General features: G+C 36.4%; 1 protein-coding gene across 1 annotated transcript; it reads right to left on the bottom strand.

Moving 5' to 3' along the window:
• Nucleotides 1-892: 892 nt before the first annotated feature.
• On the bottom strand, nucleotides 893-9,220 carry LOC127862837 (uncharacterized). The gene is made up of 4 exons (XM_052402095.1): nucleotides 8,174-9,220; nucleotides 5,937-7,107; nucleotides 3,970-4,028; nucleotides 893-967 (listed from the first exon to the last, which is right to left on the bottom strand). The coding sequence occupies exons 1-4, from the start codon at nucleotides 8,243-8,245 to the stop codon at nucleotides 893-895; spliced, it is 1,377 nt and encodes a 458-aa protein (XP_052258055.1). The 5' UTR covers nucleotides 8,246-9,220.
• Between the last annotated feature and the right edge of the window lie 2,879 nt (nucleotides 9,221-12,099).

Raw genomic sequence — 12,099 nt, 5'->3', positions numbered from 1 at the left:
ACCTTTGACCTTGAACGATGACCTTGACCTTTAGCTACTCAAAATGTGCAGCTACCATGAGATACACATGCATGCCAAATATCAACTTGCTATCTTCAATATTCAAAAAGTTATGACCAAACTTAAACGAAGGTTAAAGTTTTAGGAACGAAAAATACAATGATATTTGACCTTTAACCTTGAATGATGATCTTGACCTTGACTTTTCACCACTCAAAATGTGCAGCTCCATGAGATACACATGCTTGCCAAATTTGAAGTTGCTATCTTCAATATTAAAAAAGTTATAAAAGTTTAACCAAGATTAAAGTTTTGTGACACACACACATACAATGACTGACTGACTGACTGACTGGCACAATGACAGACAGACAGGCTAAAAACAATATACCCCGATCTTTCGATCCGGGGGCATAAAAATTGATGATAATATAATATGCTGGTGATTGTCATGAATTTTCTGTTGAACTGAACATGTATAAATCGGAATTTACAATTTAGTGTTTGTCAGTCAGATTTTTCAAGATGAACATCGTGTTGGGAATACGGATTAGTAAAAACATAATTGTCTTCTTCTGTTTAATGCGCATGCCGGAAACAAAGCACACTTTTACTTTTGATTTCGTTGGTTGTAATTCTACAGTACGATCGCGTTGGATATGACTACGTTATACGGTTTATAAGTATCGACACAGAACGGATACTTGCAAGAATTTTTAATGTTTTTTTTTTAACTTCTAATCTGACTTCCGTTATTATAATGGGATGAAATCAAAACAAGGGCATGGCGTAGGGAAAATGGGTTAGGGTGTGACCTTGGTGCGACAGCTTGCTGCAGCCCTGTGTTAGACCCTAGTATATTAGCGATTAATGTTTATGATACAAAGTTGATTTAATTGGGCGGTGGAGGGTCTAATATCATCTGATACCAGACTGGGTCTTCCATAATCAGCTTGAGATATATCCGCTGATAAGACACGTTTAAACACCAAAATAACAATAAACTACATGACAACATATGTATTGAATATTACCCAGCGCATGTAACTTGTGTCAATATGAGATCTTCGTTACAACTTCAGAAGCTACGTTTATTACTCAATATATTGATGCAGTTCGATCAGAATTTTTATCATGATAGTATCACAAAAAACTCAAATATGGGTAAAGTGGAGTCAAAACGTAGGCCACCGTTTCAAATCCTAAGTAAAGATCATAAACATTATACTGTACATGTCATATGTGTGACCAAATTCTAATCAAACAGTGTGAATGTTATATTCACCTCATCTATTTTAGTTTAATTCTGAGTAACAAAGCAAAAACTAGAACATCAAACTCTTTTGTTACCTTGAACACAAATGAATGCTTTAGGGCTATTGCGGCTCTCTTGCTAACAGCAACATAAAATGAGTTTGTATACAACGTTTGAAACATCGTTTGTATTATTGGTAGGGATGCAAGAGGTTAACCGGTTAACCTACCGAAACGACCAGTTAACCGGTTACATTTTTGGAAAAAGGTTAACCTGAAAAAAATAATTGTAGTATGCTTTTTTCTTGGAATAATTTTTTACTCTATTTCATAATGCAATTCGTACGATGTTACATTTTTGCGCGCGACACACTGCCAATTGGCGCTGGCGACTAATAAGAACAACATGCCGCACCATCGACGATTGTAAATAACGTGTCAACAAACAATGCAATACAGCAATAAATCAGTACCTTTGTGGTAACAAACAGGGGGTACGTTTTGATAATTGGCACTGTTGTTTTGTTTAACTCGCGAAAATTTAACTAGCGAACTGCGGGGAGTGGGGGCTATTAGCGAAGACGCAATTGACACGTTTATCGAACTCGCGATAAAATCCAGTTGAGACATTGGATGGCATATTCTGATGTTTTGTCATATTATTTACGGAAAAATAAATACAATATGTAGCAAACATTTACACAATTATTAAAATAAATGTTACAACACATTTTATTAAGAAAAAAAAATGTTATCAATGCACGCGATCTCAAATTACTTTCGTTTCTATAGAGAGTAAAGGTACGAGCGGTATGACATTGTTTACGTATACTTTAACATTTTAACTACTTAAGGTGTTTCGGTTAAACGGTTACTAGCTGGTTATGGCAAAAGGTTAGCCGGTTAATGATTTTTATAACCTCTTGCATCCCTAATTATTAGCATTCTTTTTGGCTGGCTTGTTGGTACGTGTCCAGTCAATGTTTCAATTAAAATCTGACCATACCCTTGGGGTCTCGTTGTTTATAAACATGTTATATTTAAATCAGAATAACATTTATCAACATCTCTCTCAAACGAAAAGGCAAAAGAGTTTTCATATTTTCATATTTGTTTCATCTTTGTTAATATAGTGTGGGTTCTTAACTTTTCACACCCCATGATTCACATGCTTTTAAAGATTTAAATTGTTATATTATATATTATATTATAAATGTTCTTGGCCTTAAGGTTGTGTACATTAATGCGTTACATCCTACATGCAGAGTGATTCTTTAACGGAACTTGTTCAAACCCAGTGGTAACAATAGCTGTCAGAAGACAGCGCGCTCTACTTTTCGAGTGCTTGACAGTATAACATAAGCCATCATTGGGAAATTGTTCATATTAAAAAATGTCAAGGTAATATAGTCATATTCTAACTTGAAGAGGACCATAATTGAAACATATTGATCGCTTATGTTTTAAAGAAGTGGTACATTATAGACGATTCTGAGTTCAGGTATATTTTCCACAATGTATTGAACATTTGTAAAGACAAAAAACACACTAATAAGATTATATTTCAAATTTGACAGCAATAGCTTGGGTGGGATGGTTGGACGGTACTTCAAAAATAAAATAATAACACAAAATATTTGTGTGTCTTTTACCATGTTTAGAAAAAAATATAATTTCTTTGTGTGTGTGTGGTGGGGTGGGGGGGGGGGGGTTGGAGAGGGGGAATAATGTGGAGGTGTGGTCATTTATTAGATGATATTTAAAAAAAAAAGGAAAACTAAATATTTTTTATTTATTTCTTTTTTGGGAGGGGGGGGGGGGGGGCGTGGGGGATGGTTTGGGTGGAGTCCATTGTCGTTTGTCAGGTAAGTGTTGTTTTGTCAAAGTATGAATCAAATCTGATCCTAAATAAAGAAGTTATGGCGATGTAAGCAAAATTTATTTATTTGACATTAAGATTCAAGGTCATTCAAAGGTCAAGATCAAATTCAACATGCCATGTACAGTAACCTCATGATAGTAAGAAAGTATTTGAAGTCTGAAAGCAATAGCCTTAATACTTTAGAAGTAAAGTGTATCTAAACACACATTTAACAAAATATTCAAAGTTACTAAGTCAAAAAAGAGCCATAATTCCGTCAAAATGCCAACCAGAGTTATGAAACTTGTCCCCTACAGTCCCCTTATAATAGTTGTAAGTATTACAAGTCTAAATGCAATAGCTTTAATACTTTAGGAATAAAATGGACCTTAACAGAAAACTTAACCAAATTTTCAATTTTCTAAGTATGAAAAGGGACATAACTCTAAAAATAATGCTGACAGAGTTATGCACCTTGACCTACACAATTGCCTTGTTGTCATAAAGAAGTATTCCAAGTTTGAGTTAATTATCTTTGATAGTGTTAAAGTTATTTGACTTTATACACAACTTTAACCAACGCCGACGCCGGGACGAGTAGTATAGCTCTCATTTTTCTTCGAAAAGTCGAGCTAAAAACTGGTCACACACCGGATGTCAAATAATGTGTATAACACAATTATTTACTCTGATTCGGTTTTTGCCGCGTATCTTGTATTCTGGTCCATAAAAGAGATTGAAAGCTTTTATGACAGGTATCCCATCAGTGTCCTGCGTCGTGTGTTTTGTGATATCGGTCGTCAACAATTTACTTCGAATTCTCCACACCAACCAAATGGCAGATTCTAACAAACCCTCACACAATTATCATTGGGTGACTCTCCTTCAAAGTGTTCCAAAGAATTCCAGTAAGCTGCATATATTGGGCATGGGAGTAAACAATATTTTTTATAATTACAATTTAAAAGTAAATTTGTTCAAAGTATGACTCTTGGGATAAATTAAGTCTTTAGAAGACACTCTTTTATCTAAACTGTATTGAAACCTTACATTTAAAACATGTTGAAACAACAAAGTAAACATTAGTTTTATTTCACATGACATTATTTATAATATTCATGCACTAAGTTTGTTCCCTGATGCCGCAGGGGTAAAAGATGACCAAGCCATGTAGGTCACATTGTTTTTGCATCTGGTTATGCAAAATGATTATGAACATGTGTTCTGTATTTATAAATTTCCGATTGTCAATGTATTTGGAATATAATGTTTGTTATGATTATTCCTCTGCGGTAAAAACGGGCCATTCACTGTATGCATATGGTGAATTTAACTACATAAGTAAACATACTTTGAAACATGTTTACACCAAATAGGGCAATATAAGACCACAATGCTCAAATTACACCCTTGTTGTCATATATGGCCTTACCACAAACATCACAAAAATTATGTACGGGTAGCATAAACAAAACAAAAAATGACTCTTACTCTATTTTATTTAAACTGTGAGGCTAAATTGTATCATATTTGTCATAAATTGAAACAATTAATGACCATTGTACATAATTACTGACAAATAAAGAGATTGCTCATGCAAGCTTTCCCGAGTTTGACGTAGTTCTCATAATTGCTCATTAAAGAAGCATAATTTACTGATGGTTTAAATCTTAATCACATGCGTCAACAACTAGGTGACCTTAATGTAGCCTTAATGGTTGACCAAAACAGCCTCTGCGGGGTTACACTTTTAATAATACTGAGAAAACCTGAATTCCTGTTAGTATTATATCCACGACATTCATTGGTTTTGGTGTGTTAAAATTTATACGGTTAAGACAATATTGTGGTTGCAGCATTCTAATTGCAAACACTTAATTATGAAGCTGTAATTAGTCCAACAATACAACCTTTAATAGTAAATACGTTTTGATAGTGTTACACAGCTATACAACTGATCTTGTTTTCAATATTTGCACATGATGTACAAAATGACGTGTAAATGCATTTGCGCGCAAACAAAATGCCTTTATACATGTAAAAAATATGCCGTACATGAGACTGGGAAATTACCACAAATACACTGTAGTAGCGATCGAGTTTAATATTTGAAATACAAGAACACCTCAGAGTCAGAAATACCACAATACTTCTTATTTTCTCACGCACGCTTTAAATAAGGCTTGAATAAGCATTTAACACTCGAGAACTGTGAGTGTTGCATCCATTAAATACATTCTGCATAAACGATAGCCTATATGTGCGAAAATATAATGCTTTATAAGCCATCGTTGTGCCCCTCTAAGGCTATACAGCGGACGAGTCCTATATTTAAACTATAATTACAATCCAGAGTCAGAAATAACATTATCCTTTTTACTATTATAATTAAAACCTTCTTAATTTTCTTACGCACGCTCAACTCCGGGACAACATTTATTTGAAAAATGAAACTTAAATTAACGTTCACAAATACGTGAACTATGAGTTTAGCATCCATGTCATAAATGCTGCATACAAGATAACACATTTTGAAAATATAATACCACATAAGCCGTTGATGTGATAATTTAAATCTGCATTTTGTCAAGAGAATGTATGACCATTAAGCCAGCCATGATACAGACGTAATTTGTGTCGTTTGTGTTTCATTACGACATGAATACTCATTTTAAAAGATTTAACAAATAACAAAAACTCATCACAGAACTGCCCTCCTGAAGCATTCGTTGTGCTAACTCAATATATATCTCCTTAGAGCGTATCCGTATTGCATTCAGGATGCAATCCGAGTCATCCAACACCCAATTCTGATCCATACATTGCGTTCTTCTATTCATCCCCAACAGGTCCGCGGCCATCCTTTTCTTGCTGAACCACAACATCGGCTCTGGGGACGCAACAATGGCCTTTCGTATCTTCGGCAATCTCAGTATTACTCTGGGGCCTTCCCCCAGCATTTCCGTAATATCTGCTACCCATTTATGCTGCTGCGCATCCCCCAAACCACAGGCCGCCATTAAATTTCTATCCGGAATCATGTAATATCGAAGTTGTTTTGTCTCAATAGCAGTCCTAAGCTCTCTAAGCCCGTCATGCAGCCAGTGAAGTAAGCTTCGTTCATGAAACTCTGTCTGTGGGGTGTTTTCTGCTTGCCATAATATGATATTTTTCACCAAGTACGATGTTATTTCTTTATTTTTTGGTTTCATTATATCTTTGACAATCATTTTGAGAATAACATAAATTTTTGTTTGTGTATCATTAAGGTTGTTCACAAGTTCTACCTCACCAGTGTTGAAACAAATCCTCCACTCTATGTGTTTATATTCACTTTGCCTAAATCCAACTGGGGTTACATAGGCTTCTAATGATACGACTTTCTTAACTATGATGGGTGGAGGCCAATATCGTGGTCTCGCAGACCATTTTTGTAAGATGCTGGGGTAGAGACAACGTAGTGCAGCTACTCTATCCTTATGAAATATGTCATAACATGACATCGGCATCGATGGTCCCGCTCTTTCGTGATACGACACTGATGGCAATTTATATGCTGCTGCCGAACATTCATCTAGGAATAAACTACTACATAATAGAACGTCTCCATATCCATCATCAGACAGAGCATTGGTAATTGCACCATAGCGTACATTTGCTGGTCTCTCTTGTAACAGTCTGCAGTGTCCTGGATATACGCATGTATCCATCTTAAACACATCTATGTTCTCTGGTATGGTGTATAGATTGATACCAGCTTCAACACAGAGAACACCGTTCAACACGCTTAATACGTCCAGGTCACTTTCATGCGCGCAGGTCAACCCCTCTGCCTTGCTGCCAGCTGTGATAACAGTTTCATCGCGTAATCGTGCATTCCACAGCCTATCAATCTCCCGGTATTTCTCAGCTCGCCATCGTCTAATCTCCTCGCCGTACCCCAGCCGGGTCATTATACTGCTGATCTCCACGGACACACTTTCCACATAATTCTGAAAACAGAAAACCATAATCTTTAAGTCAACTTAAGATGCGGTTATTGTGCATATGATGATTAAGCCTCTTACGTTTTTGCTTGAACATTTAATCCAAAGATAAACATAATTACTATCTATAACTAGCTACAAGGAATTCTAATTGCAGAAAGATGATTGTTTTGTGGCAAGATAAGAGGTGCGTTCAAGAACTGAAGAAATTATTCCATGGATACACATTCCACGCAAAATTTTAACGACATTTTCCGCTTTTATGGACTTGTTGTTTGTGTGTTAAGGAAAGTGTTGTTCCTCATTAGCGTGTGCGATTACTCTTTACACATACACGCTTTATGTATATAAACATATGTAAGCTGATTTAAACTATTCTTTTCTTTTACTTTTCAAAACACTGTTTCATTTGTTAACAATACATGTATATTGTTTTATACAGCTATTGATCAATTAACATTCATACAAACACACCATATTAAATCATGTTCACACAAAAAGAAAAAAAAACAATCGCTTTCTTATGTATGTGCTTTAATATTCTTTTTACCTAAAGCATAGGATATTGTTCAGTAATTTAGACAATCCATACAAAAAGGTCCTATACATGTACTTTGTTTAAAGAAAAATATCAGATAATATGAAACTCATACAGTTAGTTCCTTATCTTAGCAAACGCTTTTTTCTGAACAAATTCTTAGTGATCTTTAGTAATCGATTGTCAACAGAGACATGCTTTGACCAAACACAAATGCGAAATTGATGCAAGGGAAACAAGCAAATAATATTATTACAGATAAATGTAAGACGTTACCAAATTTGACAGAATATAGGACAATAGCTTTTCATAAATATAGGATTTCTATCAAAATATAGAAGTGTATAGGAAGATACGAATCTGCTCACAGTCTGCTGCATAGACTGCTGTGTAACAGCTTTATAGACCGCTATGTCTAAAGACCTCTATGTCTATAGACCGCTGTGTCTGGCAATGCTTCAAGACTATGACTTGCCAGAGAGTGACGACTGTACAGGCTGCTGGGTTTGAGAAAGCTTCAAGTCTCTGACTTACCCGAGAGTGACGACTGTACAGGCTGTTGTATCCAGTCTCTGACTCTGTACATCCGATGCCTCCGTGTGCCATTTGTTGAATGCTGGCATTAAAAAGAAGATTTAATAACCAAAGACGCGATTAAATAAAAGATGGCACTTCGAAAGTTGATAATACACAGTTATATGTTTGTGTTGATTGAATGTTTTATCAGACTTTAAGTTTGCATAACCTCGTATAAAACTTCACCTAACACGCTTAAACCGATCTATACGTTATCATGAATCACTACAGTCCTCGTCGTGACAATGAAAGTCGTGGTTAACTACTTACGCTTTCACTATTTATATATAACAAAGTCTGACTTGGACAAATCAAAACAGATTTCGCAAAACCAATCGGGCCTTCCCCTAGTTGCAATAACTCAAGTACCAGGTACTTATCCTATGCGTCGCTTTACATCTGTACTCATAAAAGCTGAAAGCTAAAACATGTAAGAAGAACTAGGATTCCCCATGGCCACATGGTGCTTTTCTTAGAAACACTTGAACTCGCATACGCATGGTATGTGTATCAATCAATCGCTCGATACAGCTCTAGGAAGATCATTCTTTTCTTAGAAACACTTCTGAACTCGCATACGCATGGTATGTGTATCAATCAATCGCTCGATACAGCTCTAGGAAGATCATGAATGAAACATAACACAAATAAAATCCGCCTCGAATAAATAAAAGTGTAAATGAAACACAAGCAAAAAGTACAGTTTTAATTTAAGATCCAGTAATTTTTAACAATGATAAAATGTCTTGCATTTTCGATTTTAAAATATCCTCAAATAAATGACACTTCCAAATACACACACAAGTTAAGTCGAATAGATAAATTTCTGCACTTTCTATTTCAAGATCCAATTTACGGAATCCGGATAGTGCCATCTATAATCTCGCCATTCTTTCATCAAGGGCGAAACACGACGCACGAAGCGATACTCGATATCTAAAAATTAGAATGCGACAGTCGCCCTTTTATATGCGATATCACGCCCTTTGAACACGACCATCGCCCTTTATGAACGCGACCGTCGCTCTTTTATATACGAGATATCGCCTATAAAAGGGCGACTGTCGCGTTCTAAAAGGGCGAGATATCGCATATAAAAGGGCGACGGTCGCGTTCATAAAAAGCGACGGTCGCGTCCGTAAAGTGCGACGGTCGTGTTCAAAGGGCGAGATATCGCATATAAAAGGGCGACTGTCGCATTCTATCGCGATATCTCATCCTTTTAACACACCGTCGCCCTTTATGAACGCGACCAGTCATTTTTAAATATATATTGCGTTAACGAGTTTCAATAACAATTTAATCATTTAGTGATGTAAATATTATACTTTCCTGCTAGTTGTACTTAATCTCGTGTGGCGTGTTTTCCTGCTTATACGCGATTTGTTCTTATTGTATGCACCAGGCATTCATGGTAGTTATTGTTAGATTGAATAACGCTATTTGTCTGTACAATGTAAACCCAACGCATACTCTTGAGCCGTTTATTGTGCCTCTTATACACTCTTACAGTAGTTGCTTATGACCATTCCTGATCCTGTCATACCCGGGGCGGCGGGGGTTAACTTCCTATATACGGGCATATAGGGGGTGCCGAAAATACGGGGGGGGGGTGTTTTTCGACTAAAATTAGAGATATGGATATGGTTTTGAGCATCTAAGTATAGATATGGGTATCGAAATCAGAAATTTGCTTGTATTTAAATGCATATAGATTTGAAAGTATCAGTATCAAAATGGGTATGATAATTACCATTCTTGTATATAAATGGGTATACACAATTAAGTAAATTTCAGTAGCGAGAAAGATGCAGAAACTTGACTGTTTTTATATGTTTGTATAATTTTGACGGACGGGATTGTGTGCATATTTTCATGTCCTGTCGAAGAATGCAGTTTGCTGGTTGACGGTAAGACGGCCTCACTATTAGGCTGTACAGATCGCCCAGGTTGGTCGATAAGCTTCGTGGTGCAGGACATCGCCACGCCGTCTGTATCGCTACCATTGGTTTTTAGCATAGGTGCGTTTACGCACCTATGCTTATGGTATATACCACATTTCAAAAATCCACATCTATCGGTTACCCATTATGAAGCCTTACCTGATCAAAAATCAGACGAAATATCTATTTAATTTAGTATATGGTCATTCTTACAATTTTTTTTTGGAAACGTTTTTCTAACGTTTTCTTCCAAGAATATTGCTGACACCGTTTTTAGTGAATTTTTCTAAGACCGTTTTGTGTCAAAAAATCTTCTTATAACCTAAAACAAATTTCGTTCGTAAAACAATTCTATCTGCACTATAAATCTCAAACTCCTACGCAGTGGCCTCCCTTATACGAGAAGTTACTGACCGGGTGAAGCAAGGGAAGTAACTGCTGTGAGGAGTTTCTATAAAAATCTGCATTCAGAAATCTGTATTCAGAACTCAATCTGTTGTGCACGTCTGCATCTAACGCTTACCAAAAGTTTTACGACAAATTCTTGACGCAGACGAATAGGGTAGCGTCTTTTTTCATTTGTGAAAAGAATAGTTCGATACAGATCTGTCCGTGCTTAAATTTTGAAAGGCTTGGGTAATTATTTTTCATAAGCGTTTCAAACACTGATGTAAATGGAAAGATTATCTATTTAAATAGTCGGTAATTGTTTGAAATTATTGATTTGAGAAATTCGCGGATGGCGATATCGAACTACATTATACAACGTGACGCCATTCTTCCCTGTATCTTGCACCTATGCTTTTAACGCCATCGGCGCTCTCGTTTCTGACGTAACGATTGGGGAGGCTATGGCTGCGTTTGAATCGCAATCGCCGCGTTCGGTGATCGCTGATTTACTAGTGGCAACGGTGTCGCTAATGGAAGGGGCAGTGGCGGAAGCATGTACCTCAGATGGATGCAATCTTTGTGACATCTTCCCAACATTTCCGGAAAACACCTTGACATTGCCTTTAAATAGTGAAACTTTGGCCTAGATATTCTGTTCACTTTTCTTGTATTAAAATGGGCCCACTTTCTCAATGGTATCGTATACAAATGGGTCTCTTTTTTCAAAAATATTGCATCGAAATGGGTGTACTTTATGAGAGTTCCGGTATAAAAATGGGTCACATTTCGGAAGTCTCAGTGGGACACCCCTACCCTAAAATGTGGGCAGTTACCCCCCCCCCCCCCCGCTGTCATATTTCTCAATTTCAAGTTGGATTCGTTAAATCTTGCTTCACAGTAGGGTTTAAACGAAACCAATTGATGCCTTAAATGCACACTTAACTACACAATACCATCATGTGACTATGTACTTAAAAAGTATTGTTCTTTTGTCTCATGAATAATCATTTCTGGTTAAAAAGCTTGTTCTATTATCACAACACTTTGAAATACTCGAAAACAATCACCACTTGATGTTTCTTATTCTAAGTACTAGTTGTTGACTGACATTTATAAATTAGTCATATTAAAAAACCCACCATGTGTTCCCCTTCCCAATTTCCCTCTCAAATACAATAGGTACCTGAATATTACTGTATCCACAATTGTTATCATTATAGTTAAATGCTTCATATACCTCGTTATAAGCAATAAAGTCGGCACTGCCTTATACCATTGGCTTGAATATGCATTTTGACATTCTCTGTGTGGTGTTTATCTAGAGATTTATGATTCCATTTGCCTGTAGAATGTTAACTTTATCTAGATTAAACTTGTGACCAAGTTTGGTGAAGATCAGATGAAAACTACTTGAATTAGAGAGCGGACACCATGCCGAATGTTTAAAACGCGCCAAGTGACCCCGTGACCTAGTTTTGGCCTTGTCAGGCCCATGTTCGAACTTGGCCTAGAGATCATCTAGATAAAACTTTGTATCAAGTTTGGTGAAGA

The sequence above is a fragment of the Dreissena polymorpha genome, chromosome 16, assembly GCF_020536995.1.
Source record: "Dreissena polymorpha isolate Duluth1 chromosome 16, UMN_Dpol_1.0, whole genome shotgun sequence".
In the NCBI taxonomy this organism is placed as follows: domain Eukaryota; kingdom Metazoa; phylum Mollusca; class Bivalvia; order Myida; family Dreissenidae; genus Dreissena; species Dreissena polymorpha.
This window is presented reverse-complemented; position numbering and strand designations above follow the sequence as displayed.